The 22,600-nt window shown below is 39.4% G+C and overlaps 2 protein-coding genes across 4 annotated transcripts; both read left to right on the forward strand.

Annotated features, from left to right (window-relative positions):
* The first annotated feature begins 2,804 nt into the window (after positions 1-2,804).
* LOC133447549 (hepatitis A virus cellular receptor 1 homolog) lies at positions 2,805-15,072 on the forward strand. 3 transcript variants are annotated; one of them, XM_061726251.1, is made up of 9 exons: positions 2,805-2,841; positions 2,941-3,092; positions 3,167-3,284; positions 12,129-12,467; positions 12,875-12,931; positions 13,041-13,102; positions 13,258-13,305; positions 13,508-13,607; positions 13,715-15,072. In XM_061726251.1, the coding sequence occupies exons 3-9, from the start codon at positions 3,239-3,241 to the stop codon at positions 13,798-13,800; spliced, it is 738 nt and encodes a 245-aa protein (XP_061582235.1). In that variant the 5' UTR covers positions 2,805-2,841; positions 2,941-3,092; positions 3,167-3,238; the 3' UTR covers positions 13,801-15,072. The 3 variants fall into 3 exon arrangements, with proteins under 3 accessions (XP_061582235.1, XP_061582234.1, XP_061582236.1); XM_061726250.1 differs by having other exon boundaries at positions 3,197-3,284; XM_061726252.1 differs by lacking the exons at positions 2,805-2,841; positions 2,941-3,092; positions 3,167-3,284 and adding an exon at positions 11,786-11,942.
* A 1,070-nt stretch (positions 15,073-16,142) lies between these two features.
* LOC133447551 (cell adhesion molecule DSCAM-like) lies at positions 16,143-20,638 on the forward strand. The gene is made up of 14 exons (XM_061726253.1): positions 16,143-16,283; positions 16,363-16,701; positions 16,903-17,031; positions 17,130-17,297; positions 17,410-17,480; positions 17,600-17,846; positions 17,933-18,016; positions 18,121-18,207; positions 18,444-18,572; positions 18,668-18,832; positions 19,170-19,222; positions 19,329-19,431; positions 19,516-19,546; positions 19,958-20,638. The coding sequence occupies exons 1-14, from the start codon at positions 16,220-16,222 to the stop codon at positions 20,013-20,015; spliced, it is 1,728 nt and encodes a 575-aa protein (XP_061582237.1). The 5' UTR covers positions 16,143-16,219; the 3' UTR covers positions 20,016-20,638.
* The last annotated feature ends 1,962 nt before the right edge of the window (positions 20,639-22,600 follow it).

A 22,600-nucleotide genomic window follows, 5' to 3' on the forward strand; every position in this document is an offset into this window, starting at 1 on the left:
ATTTACCATTATCACAATCAGAACAAAACACACCAAACAATGTCTGCTATTTTCTCCACATACCTGGTGCTAATTCCTGTCTAGCCTGGTCTTGTTTCTCATAAGCCTCTCATAAAGTTTACACATTGGCTGTAAAAACTCCACTGCAACAAAGCAATATGTCTTAGTGTAAAGTACAGGGCAGACCTCACCTTTTTGAGGGAAAACTGAAATCCAGAGCCATTGCATGGATTTCTCCGGTTTCTCCGGAGGACATATTTAACACCTGGTTCTCCTGATCAGTGTTGCAGAGGTGTGCTGGTGACCCGTCCAGCTGTCTGCAGTCTGAAGGCAGGGCTACACCCTGGACAGGTCAATAGTTTATCACAGGGCCTCAAATGACATAGTGACACATTTATCAATTGCAATAAATCTACAGCATGTTCATTTCAAACATGACCGTGAAATCACAGTTTATGGGCAGGCATTTGTTGTCCTCCATCCAAGCTTGACTAGTGTACTGTGTTCTCGTATTACATCATTATGCATCTCAATAAGAGAAAAAGAGAAGGCATTAAAATGAACAAAACAATAAGATTAAAAAAGAACAAAAGAAGTACATAAAAAAACAATTATTGCCAGTTAAGCTTTGTTGAATAATACTTCCATAACAATGTTTGTTGAAGTGCAGACATTTAAAATATCAAACAATAATTAAAATGAGAAATTATTGAAAAATGAAAAAGAAAAATGAAGAATTCTTTTAAGGTTAAAAGATGGCTTACTGGTCAAAAATATTGTAATTAGAAAGACACCAACCATAAAATACACAAGTATGGTTGATTTTAATTACAGAAAATAATAGGACAATTAGAATCAGATGAGCTCTTGTGAAAACTGTTTTGTTAAGGTCCACAGTGAAACAAACAGAAGCTCTTACTGTTTCTCTTTGACAGCCTCTGTTTTTCAAGTAGCAGTGCTGTTGGGTAAAGAGGTTGAAACGCCATAACAAAATGCGGTCTAGACAGATGTAAGAACTTGTGAGCACAAGTGCATGCAGTATATTAAAGGATTTTATGCTTGCATGATTAATGAAACTGTTGTGGAGGGAATACCCAGCAATTTGTCCAATTCTATTTTTTTATAATGCCTTTTTAATACCTAAGTCATAAACCAAGAGTGAGGTGTAAATCTGGATATGACACATGACTGGGATACATAATTTAAGTCGTACCGTTGAGCTATATTTTCTTTGGCTTAGACTGTACACTTGGAAAGACGTATATCCCTTTATGTCTGTCAAGGGGGGAAAACTGGTTTTCTGCTTAAAACAGAAAACTTAGTTTAAGTATTCAATGTGTCTTAAGTGGAAGCATTTCTCTTTGACTAATTGAAATGCTACAAGCATCTGTGACAAACTCTGACACTCACCAGAGTCAGAGCCAAGTGAGCTGCACTGTTGCAGCTACAGTGTCTCCAAGGAGATTGCAGTATAATTACAAAGAGGTCCTTCCAGGTTTTTAACCTTTCTGCAGGGTGCAGCACAATGCAGTGGAGATGAGAGTTCAGTTATGCAACCTGAGAATAACTTCACCGATTGGCTACTCACGTCTCTGCCTGGGCGGTTAGACTTTACTAGAAACCCATGAAGTAGAGAGCCAGCGGTGGGAGGCATCACTATCCATCGACGGTAGAAAGTCCCAAGCTTTAAATCATTCTGTATCACTAAATATATTTTAGTGCTATTTTAAGCCCTGTTCAGAGATAGAGATATACAAAAGATGTCTGCAAACTTGTAAATAGCCTTTGCATGCTATTTTGAATATGAACAAAAAATATAACCATAAAAAGCAATTTTCTAAAAATGTTATATTTATATTATCACGATCCAAGTTGTTTTCTCACTGCTGGAAAAAAGGAAGGGAACTGCAGAAGCAAAAGGTCATCAGAACAAACAACAATAACTTACTGCAGTGTGTCAGCATTTGTAACTTTTACTGAATTGGTAATATCTATCTGTTTTTTCTGCACACAAGCACAGGTTCTTGCACGAACAAGAGCAATACATACTTCTCCCAGTAGTGTCACACCACTAAACAGGTGAGAAGCAGAGAGATGCCTCAGCAAATACACAGCAGAACCAAACCTAAGCAAAAGAAGTAGAGGGCAAACATTCCTCTGGTTCAGATGGACTCAATTATTTTCTGGACAGAAATTTGTTCATGTATAATCTTCATCTGCGTCTTAACAATGTTATCTAAAGAATTTAGAACAAAAATATATAAACTGACAGTCAGCTCAAAGTCTGCTTGCCGTTGCCATTACACGTGAGTTTAATCAGCCGCTGGACTTTACCACTCATAGCTACATAAACATGAGAAGTAAGTCAGTTCCATCAGCCTGCATCATAGCAGCCACTAAACACACTTGTTTTGTCAACTGTTTTTCAAGACTTCAATGTACAGAGGAAAGTGGTATTTATGTCCTATTAAAAACTATGCAGATCATTGTAAATAGACAGTTTCATTGTAAATTTTATTTATGATAAGCATGATACCTTAAAAAGGTTATTGAGAAAAAAAATTGTTTGTAAAACACCATCTACTATGTATGAATCGGTTATAGCTCCGGACTAAATGGGGCAGCGTATCATTACAAAGTTGATGACAAATTGATAAGAGTTGGGAAAGTGATGCCAATATTGACCCTTTATTGTATAAATTGTTCTCTTTTGTGAGGTGTGACGTAGTTTGTCTGTCCTGAAGTACAACCCTGAAGATTGTGGCTTATCCATCTTGCAGCATCTGGCAGCAACTTGGTTCCCCAACTGGTCTCCAAACCACAGAAAACATAACTCAGAAAGTGAGGTGTAGTCACCTCATCAACTCAGCAGATATACAAGTTGAACATGGTGTCAACACAGTTTCTTTTTCCTCTTCTTTCTTTTTTTTCCGCATATAGAATCTTTAAAGAAAGAAAATTAATGTCATGACCCATCCAACCCCCCATTGTCTATACCGAGTCCGGGTCACGGGGTCAGCTGGAGCTCTTCCCAGCTGTGCTAATTTCATAACAGCTGTTTGATAACTGGTATGTCACAGTTGCCCTCCCAGGTGAGTTTTTTTGTTTTATTTCCCCCCTCGCTCATTGTCCTCTCCCCAGCTCCCAACTGTGCTCACTCGTGCAGATGGTGTGTTTCCTTCCCGTCTTTGTTTAGGTTTCCCATATGAATCTAATAAACAGGGATCACTGACTGAAGATGGATGATGGACTCTGCAGACGGGACGGCTGGAAGTACAGCAACTGTGAGTGTTCAGACGAGAGCGTTCGTGCTGTGTGAAAATTCCTGAAATTCCAGGAGTAGTTTAATTAATCAAATCCAGATTCCTATGCTGACCTTGACTCCAGCACAGGAGAGATGTGAGAACAGACATCACATATAGCGGCGATAGCATTCTACTGACAGTTGAAATCGCTCGGAGGCATCACGTTCTAACGTGCACTATTAAAAAAAAAACAAAGTTTTCATTTCAGTGCCTTTTAAAAATAGGTCCTTTTTTTTTTAAAGCCCCCTTTCATAAGTCACAAGATTGTGAGGCTTTTTTAACATGTTTATTTCAAGCTTATCACTAGTTGTGGCACTATATTTATGTATTTGACTTGAGAAGAGTTATAACAAATCGACACACCCTCTGTCTTTAACAACGACTTGGCCGGGGCGGCTGTAACTCTGGTCTCAGTGAATGAGACATGGCCGGATGAATGTGGCATGACCTATTTATCTGAGCAAGAAATACACACGTAAATACAAAGCAACAGGCAAAACAAAACAATGGCAGGGCCTTTTTTTTTTAACACAGGAAGATTTTTGTACTGTGGACAAAAATAGCTATAACATGGACTGAGACTCGAAATGTAGCTCTTAAGTAACTGTTTTCACCTCTGAGGTTGGAAGTTTGTCAAAATGGTGACGGAAGAAGCTGAACTCCCACCACAATAGGCTCTATTTTTTTCCATGAATTAGTTTGGTTCACTTTGTCAAACGTTTTCTGGCCCCATCATTCTTTTATTGAGATAACAAGCAGGTGTTGTAATGCATGTTAAACGTACCTAAATATTGTGTGATCACACCCAATGGGGATTTCTTTAACGAGAAAACAGAGTGCAAATGCATGTGCAGAGAAAAGTCTCTATTTCTTATTGAAGCCGAGGCTTCAGCAGTCAGACGCAGGAGGAGTCCAGATGCCAGACAGGGCAGGATGCGAGTACACTGTCAGTCAAAGACCACAAGCTGATATCAAATCCTTCAACAGACCTTTCAAATCCCTTTAATTTCAAAATAACCCTTAGCTTAATACAAGGACTTACATTTTGTACCAAATTGAAAAATTTAAGTGAAAAAGAGAAAAAAGTGAAAAAAAAGAGTGAAAGAGTGAAAAAAATACCTTTTTTGATGAGTGAAATCGAAATATATCAACGTAAATATAAACATGCATTTATACATAATCAAGTTGAGCTGATCTACAACCCTGAACAAGAAACTGATGGGTTCACAGATAACATGTTGAAATGTGCCTCAACTGAAATGGGTGGAAAGGTGAGTGAAAAAAATACCTTTTTTGATGAGTGAAATCGCAATATATCAACGTAAATATAAACATGCATTTATACATAATCAAGTTGAGCTGATCTACAACCCTGAACAAGAAACTGATGGGTTCACAGATAACATGTTGAAATGTGCCTCAACTGAAATGGGTGAGTCGTTTACATCAACCAAATGTAGAAGTAATCTCTCAGAGGTGACTGGTAGGACCACTTCACAATAAGACTACATTTAGTCAAGGTTTAAAATAACTTTTCATAGAAACGTTGACAATGACAGTATTTAGAGGTGGGGATTTGTGGGATTCACACTCGCAGATGTGAATGAGGCTTTTTCTTGCAGATGTACTGAGGCGAAATGACAGGAAAAACACTGATAAAAGCTTTTGGAGATGAGCCAACAAGAGGCCATCACACTTGCACTGTTTTTTTTAAGTTCTTTTCTTTCTATTTACCAGCTTTGCTTTGAGTGAATGGTTGGCCTGGAAAAGCAGTGAACACATTCAAAGAAGCTTGATTTTGTAGGCTCCGCTATCCCACACTCAAGAATCTGTCATTACCATCATGGAACTGGGGCTCGGAGTAATCTTTCTCATACCGGTCCCATGCTCATGTCCTCGCATGATTTTCTCAGCATACTGTGTTAGTATCAGGGGTGGCTAGGCCATGTGAGAAATGTAAAAAGGACTTTTTTTCCCAGCGGATAGAAAGAGTTGGATCTAGATCAGGCATGGGTCAGAAGAAGCCTCTCTCTTCTGTACATCCCTAATCATCCATCCTTTTAGGATATGTTTATGTTTGCCCATTTCCCTTATGATTATGCTGAAAAAGATTGACTTGTTAATACTCTCAGTAAAATTTTCTTCTATCTTCTTCATGTTTTTACTCTGTATCAGCATTCTACCTTTTTTTTTTTTTAAATGTATCTATTTATTTATTTGTAATGTCCATAATAATCTGCAGCAAAATATGCAGCACAGATGACTACAAGTGGGAAGTCATTGACCCACAAAAGATTATGTGTGGGAACAAACTGTTACGACTGGATCTCCCATAATGATGCAGCAATGGGTAACAGTGACGGAATTCATGGCAGCATCCCAACTTGTTGAATGTGGGAGGAATAAATGAAGAAAAAATACACTGGGAAGTTTCATTGAAACTCCACTGTGTGTAATTAAAAAGACAACAATGCTAATTCTAATTATTTCCCCAAATCTCTTCCTTGTAACTGCGATGCTGGGTAGAAGAGACATTTCTGTCTGGGTCAGATCTCCACATTCTCTGTCTTTTCCTGCAGTTCTTACGAAAGGGTTGAGTTCCACTTTCACTTCCAACCTGTTTCCTCTTCTTGATCACACATCCTAATCCCATTTTACACAGTCAAACTGAAATTGTCTCCTCATCCGCCTTAATCTTCTATCTCCCGCTCCTTTCAGGGGTGTTTGGAGGCGTTTCCGCTCCCAAACTCACCATGAGCTCTAGCTTCCCCAGTGGGATATTTATAGGAGAGAGGAGTGGAACACTGAGATACACTCCCAGGAGGGATAAGGGTGGGAAGTAAGAATTGGGGAAAGGGCCAATCTCCACATTCACCGGCAGTTGTAAATCCATCAGGCATTCGTCGGACAACCCTCCCCCTCAACACACACACATAGAGGTCCGAAAACTGGAGAAATACAGCGTCAGCTGAACAACAGCACACATTTTACACCCTTTCATTATTTGTTGCACAAAAACGTAGCCGAAATACAGATAAAGTGCAAGTAAAAACTAAAGAGAGACACCCATTATTTCATATTTAATGTCTTTTCTGCAAAACGCTTCTAATCTTTTTGTTTTTCAGTCACTGAGACAAGTCACGCAACTTGTGAGATTGTGGGATCCCGTCTGAAGTCTAGCAGCTGACTGATCCGCATGTAACACCAAAGAGGTGGCCTGTACCCGCAAATGTGATGCAGGGAAGTCTGGAGCGTGTGTTATTGGTGAAGAGTGAGAAACACGTTGTTGAGTTACTGGTTGAGATTTAGCAGATTTTCACTCACACACTTTTTTGCAGAAGTGTGTTGTGAATTTCTTTACCAAATGCTTATTTAGGTCATGGGAGGATTTTTTCCACGTTTTTTACCAACACAGTCTTACAGTCTGTGGTTTCTGCCGCCTCTCTTTCTGCCAGTGTGCATGTGTGCGTGCGTGTGTGTTATGTGGGTGTTCCTGCTCATTACACTGCTGATGATGCTCCACAACTGCGATCCATCTTTCCTTTAAGCGGCCGGTCTGTCTTCATTGGCCTTTTCTCTACTTATTGCTATGTCATAGTTAAACACCGGTTGGTTAACGCTAATGTTAAGCTGCAGTCCTGTTTTATTCATGTATTTATTTCTAAACCTTCTCATCCTTCTTAATTTTGCTCTGATCCAATCTTTCTTTCCACTGTTTACCAGAAATTTCTGCCACTGCAGTCCAGCCTCTCTTTATATCCCTGCATTGTTTTATCCACTCTTTGCATAAAATTAATTAGATTGAATTCCAGTTTTTATTGACCCATTCATCAACCCCATTATTTTCCCAACACTTCCTTTTAAGCAGAATTGTGTTTACTCTTGTAATGCAGCCAGAGCATTGTCACTTCAGTTAGTGTCATGTTACAAAACTGCGTCGACTTACTTACCGTTGACTTACTTACTGACACTAAGTTAAAGTCTAGTGGTATTTTATTTAATCTAACTGATGGTTTTGACAAGTGAAAGCAAAAGCAAATAGTATTTAAAGGAGCTAGCCACCCTTCCCTCTCTAGCGCCACCCTGCGCCACGACGGCCATCGGGGGGTACTGCAGCCAACAGCGAAGCCGGCACGGGAGAACGGGGAGAACGCACATGCAGCGTCATGTGACGTCACATCCGCAGGACAGCGCGGGAAATTCGGGCCTGAATCGCAGCACATTTTGCAGCACACAGCCTGTTCAAGGCAACTGAGAGATACGCTAGAGGGCTCATTCTTTTGGGTTTGGAACACTTCATCTGACATTATTACTAGAAAACTTAAAACGTATACTAATTTTTTTCATAAATCCTGCCTCAATCCTGCCTCATGCTCCTTTAAAGTTGCCGAGTTAAAATACCACTAATTTTCCACATGTAATGTTCATGTTACGGCTCTTCAATGGGATGTATTGTATGACATTACAGAAATATCCCATGTTGCTGTAGCAGCTGCGTTGCTTCTCTCTAAACAAACATGCTGAGGTCATCGGATGGACCTTGGAGCTATTTTGCAGATCAGCGTGTATGCTCCAAAAGTAAAGGTGAATCCTTCAAGCAAATAATAAATAAATAAACAAAAGTGCAGATTGATGCATTTGTCAAGACTTGCATTGATGGATCAACTCAGGAAACTTCACATTGACAGGGAGGACGTTGATTTATGAACTATATTTGTATAACCTTCACTCTTTAAATTAAAGATCAACATCTATGTGCTTTAGTCTCAAGAAATCGAGCTGACTGCAGCAACCTGCTTTATGACTTCTAAAAATGACACACACTGACCTCAGTAGTCTCACTTCCTTTATTCAGTTTGTTTCCTGTTTTATCTGACATCAGCAAAAGTCACCCAGCCATAGATTTTTTAGGGCCTGCACTTTGGCCTTAGACCAGTTTTTGTCTGCTTTGAAGGCCATTTTTAGACCTTTATCATCCTAGCAGATTGATGGTGGCTCCAGAGTAAACAGGGCTACTTTTTAACCAAAGTTTCTTTCAAAGATTATATCAAAGTTTTAAGAATAATGTGTTTTATAATATTTGCACAAGACAGAGTTGATACATTTGATTCATGTGAGAAGGTTTTTACATCATTTTGTCATTCCTTATTTTTTGTGATGTAAATAAACCAGTAATATGAAATAGTCGTTTCCTCTATGTCATCGTCAGAATCTCACAGCATGGTGGTCTACATAGCAGTTTGTCCTTGTGCGTGGGTCCTGTAGCTGCAAAACAACGGCAAATAATCCCCTCTCCACTGTCATGCTTGACAGTGAATAATGCAAGGTTCGTTTTTGATAAACATCGGACAGGGCATCAGGGCTAAACGGGTCGACTTTACTCTCATCTGTTCATCGGGGAGGTGATTTGGTCAGATGGAGTTTTGCGAGCCTCAGTCCTGCTTCCACGATGACACTTTGTCCTGGCAACACTTCCAAATTAGCAATACTGGTTCAGTCTGGATCTGATTGTTGCCACGGACAACATCTTATAATTGTTCTCAGTCAGGCCTCAAAGGTTTGACATGTAGCTCTTTGTTTTATGTGTTTTTGTTTTTCTCTTCACTGTCAGATGTTGGGGTGCATTGACTGCGTTGTCCACTCTTACTGGGAACATGCTTTCCACTGATGAATAATCTTTCTCTGAACACCAAATCTTTTGAAATGGTTTTATAACCCTCTGCAGATTGATGTCCAGTGGCAATTGCTTCTCTTAAAGCTTGTGTCTTAAAACACACTTTGATGCTACAGAACAGCAAGCAGCACCAACTTTTATAGAGGTCTGCACACCTGCTGATGCACACCATAAGAGCACAATAAGAGCTGATGATTGGCAGCAAGGTACCATCTTAAATCCTCTGAAAATAGTAAGGGGGTACTTAGTATTGCTTGTGTGTGTAGAAGTTTTATAATGTTTGTTTCTAGTCAGGGACTGTGAATCAGAGATCTCGTTTACAGCAGCAAGTGATCTTTACAGAGGACACATCATGGTGGGAGGTGTGATCTCAGGAAAGCTGCTCAATGGAGGCTGACAGAGTTGACAAGTGGAGGTGGAGACAGGACTGACAGGGGTGAGCAGAGGCCACATTTAAGCTGACATGTTTTTCCTGGGCTATACTGGTCTCATATACACACAGTGGCACTTCCTTCCATTGGTAATGCACATAACAATGAGCTTTTCAACACAGTCACATACCTTATCATGCAAATCTACCAGGAAATCCAGGACAGCTCAAACAACTGAGGATATTTTCCCTTGAAAGATATTGTGAATTATGAGTCCTTAAATGGAGAATTTAAGTGAATTTTGGCAAAACTAACTGAAAAATTGCAGAGGTAAACTCATTATGTTTATTTAAGGACTACTTAACAATATGTACAAAACTTGATTTTGAAACCTAACTTTGTCAAATAAATGCTGTCAGGTTCTTGGAATGTCCTCTGAAATGGTTTTTCAAAGTTAGGTTTCAAAACCAAGCTGCCAAGGAACAAAATATACAAAGAGCTTATGATTTTCTGTTTGATGCTTTATCAAAAATTGAAATGCATAAAGATGCAGAGATTAAGTCCTGGGTTGATAATAACGCACACAATGTAAACAATAACTGCTTAACTCCATAACTGTTATGAAAAAAGGCATAACAATGCACATAGGTGAGATTGAGAGAAATAAATGACATTATTGACTTTATGACTCCTTCCAAGGATGGATGCATCCCAAAAGAATGGAGCGGACTACAGTTTCCATGTAAAATACCAGCATTTTACTGTTGTCTGTTTGACTTAGCTGTGACATTTTTAAGTTTCATAATCCAATGCATAATTTCCACAAACTCATCAGAATAAGACTTAAATGAAATCATCACAAGCTCCACCTCCGTCATTGTGAAAGTAAAATGCTCTTCATGAAGTTTTCTCCTTTTACATGAATTATCGTCCATAGCAAGATCATATGTGAATTATGCGTACCATTTTTCTGATGCGAAGCGGCAAATGCTTCGTTGTGCAGGACGATCAGGGTAATTCTCAGGGGCATCCTTTTATAAAAGAGCATCACATCCTGAATATAAACATTGGTGACTTGACAATCAAACCTTTGCCAGTCATAACCGACTCTGAAGAGGATATTGATGGATGCAAATGTTGGTATTTTCCACGACAATCAAAGAATTAGTGGCATCACAACATAAACGTTTTCTGCATTGAGTACTATGAGCATTTTAGGAAATTCAACGAAGTTACACTTTTATACCTTCAATAGCACTTTCGCATTTTTAGGGGAGTATTTTTCAAAGAATGTTGACAATATTTAAATATATATTTTATAATACCAGTGACTTAATAACACTTTATTTTTAAAGGTTTTGTGGCACTAGTGGCCGTTACTGGGAAAGCAAGTGGACATAAAATGGGTAGAGAGAAGAGGGAAGACAGGCAGCAAAGAACAATAGGCCAGGACTCAAACTCAAACCTGCCTGCACGAAAGTGCTAGTCTCTGTAAAGGTTGCCCACTCACCCCACTGAGCCTTATAGTTTTAAAACTGCCCTCGGTGACCGGTGTGGCGTGGTATTCTGACCCATTATGACCTTGTCAACTGTCTTTTTTCTTCAGTCATGGAATATGAGGAATCAAAAATATTGCCAAGCATTGCATTGGTGTTTCCTGGAGAGGATGGACATTAAAATTTCAGGCCTAACCTAAAACACTGAGATACTTGCCGAATATCGAGAGACTAAGTGAACACGATGTGTTGTGAAGCTTTGGTTAAGAATGGGGAAGTAAAAGCTTTAAACTCTAGACAATGAGTCATCCGACAAGCCAAATTAAAACATCTCACGGTGGAGCTCGGGCTCGATCTTCATCGATTTTTCACTAATTATTTCATTTTCTAAATCTGATTCAATGAAATTCCTGCAAGTGTTGCGGGTGGTTAGCTTATATCCTTACCTAACCACCATTACGTACTCCTTCCCTTTAAATCCCCCCCCCCCCCCCCCCCCCCCCCCCCCACACACACACACACACACACACACACACACACACACACACACACACACAGACTTCCACCCCCTCGAGAACATAAGCTGCTACTGTCAAGAACATCAATATTTCTAGTACCATGTTTAAAATAACCAGTATTGAAAATGAATGGTTAACAGCCCCACCTAATCTTTAATTAACATAAGGCAAATAAAAATGGACTGTTTTATTCATATGAACTACTTTCCCACTTATCTGTCAAACTTAACATTAAGATAAATCTCCAGACTGCATCTACAACTAGATAGTAGAGGATAAAACTTTAATGATCACTTGGAAACAGTTTGTGAAAAATTCGAAATTTGTGAATCTAAATAATGATGATAATAATAATAATTAAAAAAAAAACATTAAGAGCTCAAGTCCAAGTGGAGACGAAACAAAATATTGGTTTCCTTCCTGATTAAAAAAAAAGGAAGTTAAATGATACTTCCCAATCTGCCCTGGAGCGTGTGTGTGGGTAGAAATCACTGTATCTTCTCTTCAGTTTGTGGTTATACAAGACCCAACACAGATGTCTGGCCTTTCTTATTTTTTGCTTTTGATCCTGATCCAAAGTAAGTCAATAATTTGTGCTTATTTTTGATTTCTGCTATGTGTGCTTGCGGGATGAGAGTTGTACGAGCGTGTGTGTGGGTGTGTGTCTATATACGTGAAATCAATGGCTTCTCAACAGGTTTTGAAGTGTGATGTGCATCACCCGGTTGGATCAGAATCATTGATATCTCTGTATCTCTGTACAGTGTCTTCTGGCACCAGGAAGGTTACTGGTCTCATCGGGCACAACGTCACTTTGTCCTGCTTCTATGAGATCAAAGCTCTCGGGGTCCTTAGTTTCTGCTGGGGACGAGACGAGGTGCCCAATTCCAAATGCTCCAAAACCATCCTCTCCTCCGCGGACGGGGCAGTGTTTTCCAGGCAGTCCCCCAGGTACCAGCTGCTGGGCCCGGAGGCAGAGGGAGATGTTTCCCTGACCATCCTGGATGCTCAGAGGAGTGACGCTGGCGTGTACGGCTGCAGGGTTGAGATTCCTGGGTGGTTTAATGATCAGAAGGTCAACATACGTCTGATTATGGAGGAAGGTAATCCTAGTGAAACCCATCACAGTCAGGTTGAGACGTTTAATACAGGACTGTCTCAGAAAATTAGAATATTGTGATAAAGTTCTTTATTTTCTGTAATGCAATTAAAAAAACAAAAATGTCCTACATTCTGGATTCATTACAAATCAACTGAAATATTGCAAGCCTTTTATTATTTTAATATTGCTGATTATGCCTTACAGTTTAAGATTAAGATTCCCAGAATATTAACATTTTTTGAGATAGGATATTTGAGTTTTCTTAAGCTGTAAGCCATGATCAGCAATATTAAATATTTCAGTTGATTTGTAATGAATCCAGAATGTATGACGTTTTTGTAATTGCATTACAGAAAATCCCAATATTCAAATTTTCTGAGACAGTCCTGTATATTTCCATTTTCCCAGCTCCAGTTGAGCAGCCGGCAACAACAACCTCTACGCAGTTTCCTACTGCAAAAAACGGTGAGTGATCCCTTATGAACAAAAATGTGATAGGTAAAGAATATTTTGGAATATTTCATTTGTATTAGAAATAAAATGTAAGATTGTCTAATATTTCTGCTTCTTACAGAAATACTGGAATCCACACCTAAAAGTACAAAAATTGAAAAATTTCAGAGTGAACCAAATCAGGTATGTTTAAAGGAAATATTTATAGGATTCAATTCACAGTAACAACAGGAATCTAAGTAATTGGAAAGGAAAAACAGCCCCAACTCTTGGGGAAAAAATGTATTTCTCTTTTTCATGAGAACAAAACCCCAAACTGTTTATTTTGTGTGCAACAGGTTTATCAGGAATATTTTCATGAAGTGGGTGCTGCCAAGGCCTCAAAGGTATCAACTATGATTCATTTCCTTACTTTAGATAGATCAATTATTCATTTAAAGGCATACCCCGGCCCATTAAGCATGGACACTAAAAGCACAAACATTATAACTAATAAATAAATAAATAAATAACGTAATATAATATCAAACTATGTTTTTATACCAAAGGTTTATATCTATCTAAACCTTTTCCATTCTTTCATTAAAGGTCAGTTTTACGGTGGATGCCTTCCTTAGGATGTGGAACATCTGCAGGATGGCAGTAGTTTTCTTACTCACCATTACTGTAATCGTGGCCTTCCTTATCAGTAAGTGTGGAGTCAACTATGATCTGTGACAGATTAGATACATTTTACACTAATCTGCCTCGATAATACTGAAATAAAATATTAATGACTGTGTTTCTCCAAAACAGCTAGGAGTGTCCTATCCAGGAGGACTCTTCATGTCAACACCCACACCGTCGAGAATATTTACGAAAGCGTCTCGTTTGCTAAGTGATGCGCAGCATGATGCCAACAGAGGGGTTCACAGATGTCTATAGGGAACTTTTGATGCCTGCTCACTTCCGAATCTCTTCATTTTCTTTTTTTTTTCATGAAATATTTGAAATCGTATCAATAATGGAACAAAGATGAACTATTTTTACACTAAAGCAGCTTATAATTTCACACCGTTCTCAGATGAGACTGAGAAGTACCGACTGCCAAATGACTAATTTGCTCTGAGTTTATCTCTGTCTGCTTGTCACCAGGAGCTCAGAGCTGGTTCATACTTGGGTTCATGGGTACACAGTGCCACCTACTGGAACTATTGATCATTGACCGAACGTAATCAATGAGATACTGTATGTAACTGTATGCAACTCCACCCTTCTGAAAAGCTGAGACCAGTAAATACTAAGCTTCAAAGACACATTTTGCACAAATTTAGAGATCTTTGAATTAATCTATCATCAGCTTATTTCACTATTTAAGAAAATCAAAAATCGACATTATTCTGAGATGATTGACCTTTCCTTTCCCACTACTTTTAGGATTTGTTCATCAGCAACTGTGTAACTGTGACATAGTTTCTGTGTTCTGTGTATATTTTTCTAATGATTAATATAGCAAAGAAAGCAACTTTAAAAAAGGCTAGCGATGTCACCCCAGAGTCACTGAATGAAATGTACAAATGTAAATCTGTATGTTGAAGTTTTATAACTGATGGGAGAAAATCATTGATTTTCTATTATTATTTTTATTGTTATCATTTATTACTTTTTACTCTAAATCTGCCATTTTGTAAGTTTGTGCTCATTACATATCACTGTATATGAACGATTAAATAAATGTCCCAAAAGCTCACAATAAACTCTTGTCAATCTTGAAAACCTGGAAGAGCTTTAATTTTGTTCCGGTAAATCTTCTGCAAGCAGAAACGATGTTCTGTATTGATTTCGTTGGAGTAACCACACATTTGTGGGACTGAAGAGGAAGTTCTGCACTGGAATACTCAAACTCAGTTGGAAAATTTTGATTTGGAGCAGAAGATACTTCAATAGTGTATTATGTTTGGTTTGTTGAGGCAGGTTAGAAAATCTAACAAGTTTTCACTTCAGTTTATTTTCAAGAATCGGTTTCAGATGGAGATCAGGACTGAACGACGGGGAGAAATGAAACCTAACTTTTGAACATGTTCCAGTTAAGAGGAAAACCTCCTACAATCCACCAGAAGCAAGAGATCGGACCCTCAATGTTGACAATTGCTTTCACTTCTAGAGAATTTAAACTGAACCATTAAAGAAAAAAAATCTAACTATCTGCAGATTCTTAAGAAATATGTTTAAAGGTATCAAACTGAATTTTTCCTTTCAGTTCCCTTTTCCAATTAATGTTTATAAAGACAAACTATATTGACTTTTGGTGTCACAGTGTATAACATTGTCAAATTACGCAACCTCAGACAAAAAAAGGATGTCAAATTCTCTGAATGGGACCAAGCAAAGCGGCTGCATGTGTTTGTTATTGCTTTCCTCATGTTCATACTATTTGTACAATGCACTACACGTCCATCTGTGTATGTAATTTTCACCATGGCTGCATAATTTTGAGACTTGTTCAAAGCATCCTAATTGTGTTGTGAAATTCCTCCTCAGTTAAGTCAAAATGAAGCAAACATATCACAGATCCACCTGGATTATGATTTAATGTGGATTTAAGTCAAGTAGTTGACTTACAAAGTTTATCATTTGAAAGAAAATTAAAAATAAAAAAACATCTACTGCTGTGTATTTTTAAACGTGTGTTTTGCTTGTGATTCACCAGTAATGGTAGAGGAAGTTCTCGGCTGGGTTACTAAACATCCAGCAGACCCAAATGTTAACTCAGCAGTCTCTGATACGTATACAAAAGTCCAAGGACCTTGAGTAACTGCCATCACCACGTCTTCTGAGTTCACAGTGAAAGTTCACGCTGGGTCTTATACCGTCAAGTTTGAGCCCACATTTCAATGGCAACGCTGGGATTAAAGTTTGGATCAAATATTCCAACAGTTTGTAAAAACCAGCAGAATTTCTGATTCTGATTTCTGAGATGCAAAAGCTGGCATGTCAGTCTTGAGCATTGAGCGTTTCCAGGTATGAATGCGATACAGAGTGTGAGAGAACACAACAGAAATAAAGTCACAACTGCTGATAAACTGGATTCTCCCGTAATCATCCAAATGAAACAGTGTTCTAGTTGAAGGAACCAAAACCACAAAAAAGGAAACAGCTCTTTTCTGCATTCCTCTTCTGGTTGCAGAAGTTGTTTCTCTGACCATATCAAGGACAGCCTCATGTGACTCGGAGAGATTTCAGAGCTGAAACCGTGTGCGGTCAGTTTAGAGCTGGTTAGTAGATGAACTAATCCTCACTGATTCAGAGAGGACTTGAAAAATGATTAGTCTGAGGGGTAAACCATTTGCTTTGTGCTGCAACTTTCTCTTCTGTCTACTGACAGGTAAGGCAATCAAAGAATAAATTGCAATTTTGATTCAATAATGGATTTCCCTTAGAAGATGCAATTTTTCACGTTCCAGGATGTGTATCAGGAGAAACCATCATAACCACAGTGGGAACAGATGTGACCTTACGATGCACCTATGATGCTCGGTACTACGGCAAGCTGGCCGTGTGCTGGGGTCGGGGGTCCGTACCTAACAGGGGATGTGCCAACCAGGTGATCAAGTCTGACGGGACGTCAGTGACCAGCAGGTTGTCGGAGCGGTACTTGCTTTTGGGAAATCTTGGTGAGGGAGATGTGTCGCTCACCATCAGACAGGTTGAAGAGAGCGACTCTGGCACGTACGGGTGTCGGGTGGACATACCGGGCTGGTTCAATGACCAGAAACAAGAGCTGACTCTCACAGTGAAAGCAGGTACTTTTAACGCTGTTTGTGACACATGCCAACAAAGAGATCTGAGCCATGTTTGAAGATGTTGAAGCAGCTGACACTTGAACTGTCGAAGTAAAAGAAAATACTTTCATGTTTTTTTTCTTTTTCAGATTTTGCTTTTAATATCAGTAATTAATTGAATGAGTCGTTATTTAATCAACAATGGTTTTCATGTCTTTGTAGGGCGCCCCTTTCCTGTGACAGTAAAGGCAGGCGAAGTAAACCAAAGAACTATCACTGTTCGCTGGAACCCACCGTTTGATGGTGGGGTCCCCATCACCGACTTCATCATAGATCTAAAAAACAAACAAGGTAAGTGCAAATAAACAATAATGAACCATTTTCTGTCTTTTGAATGCACATAATAGAGTATGCACTTTGGGACTTATTTATGCACCCCTGCTGCACAGAACCCTGGGACTCCGCTGTAAGGAGTACACTGTCACATGCTCAGCTGATTAGGGCGACTTTGGTGGATTTGCATCCGGCCAAGACCTACAACGTTCGCATGTTTGCCGTCAATAGCGTGGGAATGAGTGAAAGCAGCAATGTTCTGACATTCACCACAAAAGAAGCAGGTATAGATCCTGGATGTATTTATTTATTTTCTTCTTCAAAATGTGATCAAAATTGTCTGAAACTCACTCAACTGCGATGAGAGACCCCAGCTAAAGTTTGACTTCCCTGCAGCTCCGGAAGGGCCACCCCTGGATATGCGGCTGGAGGCCCTCAGCTCCGACACTATCAGAGTCACTTGGAAGGTAAAGTCACAGCTTTGAAACTTTATTTACATCCACATGTATCAATATATATACTTTTTCATATTGAGGACTGAACCATGGAAATTAATGGCATTGATCCCCTCCCCCCACTTTATTAGCCTCCGAGGGCTGATCTCACAAACGGGATTCTGTTGAGTTATAAAGTCACCTACAGAGAGTATGACGCTGATGCCCGGAAGTTTAAAGGTTGGCAAGCAATAATCAAGAAAGCCATGCATGAAGTAGAGAGTCACATCCTGAGGAACCTTAAGCCTTCGACCGAGTACGCCGTACTTGTACAAGCCATGACTAATGCAGGGATAGGACCTGCCTCGAGTGCCCCTCTCTGCTCCACTTTGGATGAAAGTAGGTTGGGAAATACAAGTGGGCTGGAAATTATGAAAGTAATTAATTCTTTGGCCCTGGTTTTATATATCTTTTTATATTTCAAGTTCACGGAACAACAACGGCAGCAGCAACTACGGATTTTCCTTCTACGACAACATTGGTCTGGGACACAGGTCTCACATTCAAGAGTATGTGTCTTTGGGCTGATTATATTCACGTGTTTTTTTATTAATCATTTGTTGACATCTGTACAAGGATAAATAACTTAATTTATACTGGAATTACTTTTCAGCTTTGCCCCGCATTCGTACAACTTCTGCAACTGAGACGACGTTTGCAGACATATGGTGGGAACAAACCACCACAAGAACGAGTTCAGGTACTTTTGGGGTTTTATAAGCTGTTTTTAGTGTCTCGTGATTTGGTGAAAGTCTGTTAAAGGAAAAATGATTGAAGATGTGACTTTTTTGTTTGCGTCTTCACCAGGGGATCAATAGTTTTCTGCCCCAAGTTTCATGTGAAGTGATCAAACCTTTGGCTGATGAAATTTGTTCAAATTGACACGAGGAGACTGAAGGGTTTAAAAACATAATCTCATGGCTCTGTGCTTCCCAGTACCCCCAGATCCTCCTGTAGTCGAGCTGCAGGAGCTGACAGACAATATCATTTCCCTTTCATGGAGTCCTGGGTTTGAAGGTGACGGCCCCATCACTGGCTACTTTCTGGAATATAAAGCAGTCAACGGTAAGAGACACCTCCCTGGAATTTAGAAATGTTGTCTTTATTACATTGTTAATCCTTTTCACGTAGGTTAACATTGTATTTCTTTGTCTCCACAGCCTCGTGGGAATACACGAAGACTGTTGTAGACTTTGGCCCTGACCAGACAGAGGCCACGATAATAGAGATAACTCCCTCGACATACAATCTCCGTATGTTTGCCATGAGCAGTTTGGGCATCAGTAAAGCCAGCAACGTCCTCACCGTCACCATCGGAGAACCAGGTGCTCCTTTCTTAACTTTCTCTCTCTCAGTTGCTCATTACTGCAGTTTATAAGACAGAAAAAGGTTTTACATTGATCTTTTCAGTGAACTGTGGGTCATTACCGGCAGGAAAATTGTTTTCTTCTCCTTTTCTGCATCAGCAGAAGGAATTCTTCATTTCCACTCCAGATCAAAATTACACGTGGTCCTCATTTTTATCAGATCATAATCACACTTTCTCCAGAAGCAGTTTCTCAGCTCAGTTCCTTTGTAAATGTGTCGTTTCAGCTTGTTTGGCTGATCTGTTAAAAGCAACTCTTTAAAACTTCCTCCTGCTGGATTTCTGTTTTCTCACAGGCCAACAGATCAACGATACGGTTTCCCCCGTGTCAGCTGATTCGCAGACTGCCGTAAGAATCCAACCACGGCTGCTTTCAGCTCCAGTGGACTGCACATTTCCCTGTGGCTCTAGCATAGTGTGGACCATCCTTAAGCTGCATGTCTGTCCTCTGCTAGGTGACTGAAGACGACGGACACGGTGCTCACCCAGCTGCCATCATTGTGCCAGTGGTGCTGGTTGTGTTGATTGGTGCCATGGCAACCGCTTGGCAGCTTCGACGTGAGTGTTTCCTACAGTGTCGCTTCTTATTGAAACACGATGAAATGGCCTTCCTTGATTGATTCTCACAATATGTCTTCACAGGAATTAAAAGGAAGAAAGGGAGTCTGAGCATGTGAGTGTTGCATGTTTAACACATTTAAAGGAGCATGAGGCAGGATTGAGGCAGGATTTATGAAAAAAATTCGTATACGTTTTAAGTTTTCTAGTAATAATGTCAGATGAAGCGTTCCAAACCAAAAAGAATGAGCCCTCTAGCGTATCTGTCCGTTGCCTTGAAAAGGCTGTGTGCTGCAAAATGTGCTGCAATTCCGGACCGGAATTTCCTGCGCTGTCCTGTGGATGTGACGTCAAATGACGCTGCATGCACGTTCTCCCGTGCCGGCTTCGCTGTTGGCTGCAGTAACCCCGACGGCCGTCGTAGCGCTAATGAGTCTCATTTCTTATTCCTGTCTCAAGCTCCTTTAAAACATGACACAAAAAAACATTTGGCCATCTATGAACAATGATTGTTTCTTGTCTGCAGGTTGCTCAACGACAGAGGGCTCCGTTACAAAGGTTCTGAGTCGTTACAAGAGTTTTAAGACCCAAAAGGCAATACTGGGGGATTTGATCAAATCTGTGAAGGAAAGAAGCTCAAATGTACTTTCCTCTGAATTTAAGCTAACCTAAGGGAATGAAAAGAAAAACAACAAACAACTTTTCAGGCTCTGTTGCATTCAAGATGTATATGTGTTGCTAACACGTCCACAACTGTCAGCTGTTTATCACTTTACTTGTTTCACTCTTTCATGAGCACTGTTAGGGTAAGGCACCCCAGTTTTAATATTTAAATTGTTTTGAAAAAACATTTATGGTATTTGTTTATCCATGTACATTATTTTTGAAGGATAAAGCAAAATGTGTCATGTTCATTCAGCAATCATGGAATAAGGTATATCAGATTTACCAGAGCCAGTTACCTGCTTTAGGTCCTGCCATTCAGAGTCTTTTAATTAGTTTGGTCGACTTTATTAACACTTTTAACAGTTTGTTGAGTCATCAGAGGTGTAAATGCAGCTCTGAATCTGGTTTTATGTATCATACAAGTTTTCTTCTATGTTGATTTAAAGTGTATGTTGTTATTGTACAAAACAAAGGTACACACATTTGTACGTGTCTGCAAAAATCCTGTTTTATATTAGAATTAATGAATAAATAAATGACAGTGCTTGAGTTTGTCTTCATTTTCTCTGAGAACATCATTTTAACCTTTAACACTTTCATTACATTTCACTGATGTTACATACATAAAGTAAGGAAGGCTGTGATAAATGAATAAATGACTTAGTGAACATAACTTGTAAAATAATTGACTATTTCAATGAAACTCCAGTTTTTTAATCAGTTTTGATGAAAAAAAAAAGATTAATTTGCAAACTCTTGACACTTATACAATGAAAGGACCAAAACACACAATATTTACTTTAATATTTCCCTCTAGTTTTTAATAAAGCTTGTAATTACAGCTGGTTTAAGTGACCCTGAACCAACCCTTTAATTATAGCTGCTATAAGTCTAGACCGCTGGGGGACCTCCCATGATGGACTCTTTCCTCTCTCTTCTTGCATTTATAAGCCATTTTTACCACAATTAATATAATTGGTTTTTGCTCACAGGCAGATTTTCCTCAATTAATCTTTTTTCATGTGTGGGTGTCTCTTTCCTGCCATCATAGATGGCAGCCCTTCATAATCCCCATTCTTAAGGATGATTTTTTATTTTCATGGAGGGTCATTCTTCCCTGTTCGCTTGGTCTTTTTGTTTTTGCTCTGTCTCCCCCTCTTTGTTTTAGTCTGTTCTCCTCAGCTAATTGGAGACAGGACCTGGCTCACCTTTTTCTTATCTAATCAGCACCCTACAGTTCATTAAAGAGCCTGGCTTCACTCAGCGTCAGTTTGGCTACTGACTTCTAGTCATGGTCTAGTGCAGTCTACTCAAGTCTACTCAAGTCTAGTGATCCGGTTCTTGCCTACCTGTTGCCTGTCTGACCTCCAGCTCTTTTTTGTTAAAGGATTTCCTGGACCTGTACCCCCACTTGGAACCACAGAGACCATCCAGCAACTCCCTTCTTCACTCTACAATCTCCACAATCCTCTGGTGTATTCTCAGGAAGAGGCAATGATTTGAAGTAGTCTGTTTAATGAATTACTCTTCTATAAATGATTAATCTGGAGTTATGAATTAACTATATTAAATTGGTTTGTAATTAATTTGACAGCACTAAACCTGTTTAGTTTAGGTACATAAACTGGAAATAAACTACAGAAATCAACTTAAGCGATCTGAAGTGTAAAATACAATTATAACTGTGGTTTTAATGCAATTTACATCCACAGTATACACACAGAGCAGATTGTTCCACTTCAAATCTTTCCCCTGACAACCACCAGAGGACACCAACGTTCCTCCACTCAGTTCAGGGGGCTCGCTCCAACCTCTCTGGTGTGTTGCCATCGACAGAGCTGTCCTCTGGGACACACACTGCCGGCTGGATTTCCATCCATCTGTCCTGTAAATCTCTTAATTGTCCTAATTAAGGAAAGGAGGAGATGTGATACCTCTGTGGATGTTTGAGGCAGCTGCCTGTGAGGGCCTCCCACTACCAGGGAACAACAGGGGGTATAACTTATAAGCCACTTGCTTCAGTGTGTACCAGAAAGCGCAGCAGCCTTCAGTGTTTATATTAGTCGGCTGCATTTATGACTTGACCCCAAAAAAATTCTAACAAAAGGTTTTTCAGTGGATTATTGTAGTACTAGGTGTACTTAATGACATCCTAAAAGTCTACCAAAATCTGACCACCAGAAAGGTGTATTTTTCAAGATGGCGACCAAGGTGGCCAAGAAATTCCAGGTGAATAAGGTAAAATTTTTAACAAACAGATATCATCATGAAACTTCCCCAGTTAATTACTTACATGAAGACAAAAAAAAATTGCATTGGAAGTTTTTTGAAATTGTATGTGTAACTATGCAAATTAGGCGTATCTCATTGAATATGCGCCAATTCGCATAAAATAACCATTGCTCCTTATTCTTTAACAGAGGCAAGCATTTTTGGTGCCAAACCCCATGTTTTTTGATAAAAGCATCTAATTAGAATATTTAAATTATAGTGACATTATTAG

This window comes from Cololabis saira, chromosome 7 (assembly GCF_033807715.1).
Source record: "Cololabis saira isolate AMF1-May2022 chromosome 7, fColSai1.1, whole genome shotgun sequence".
NCBI lineage: Eukaryota > Metazoa > Chordata > Actinopteri > Beloniformes > Belonidae > Cololabis > Cololabis saira.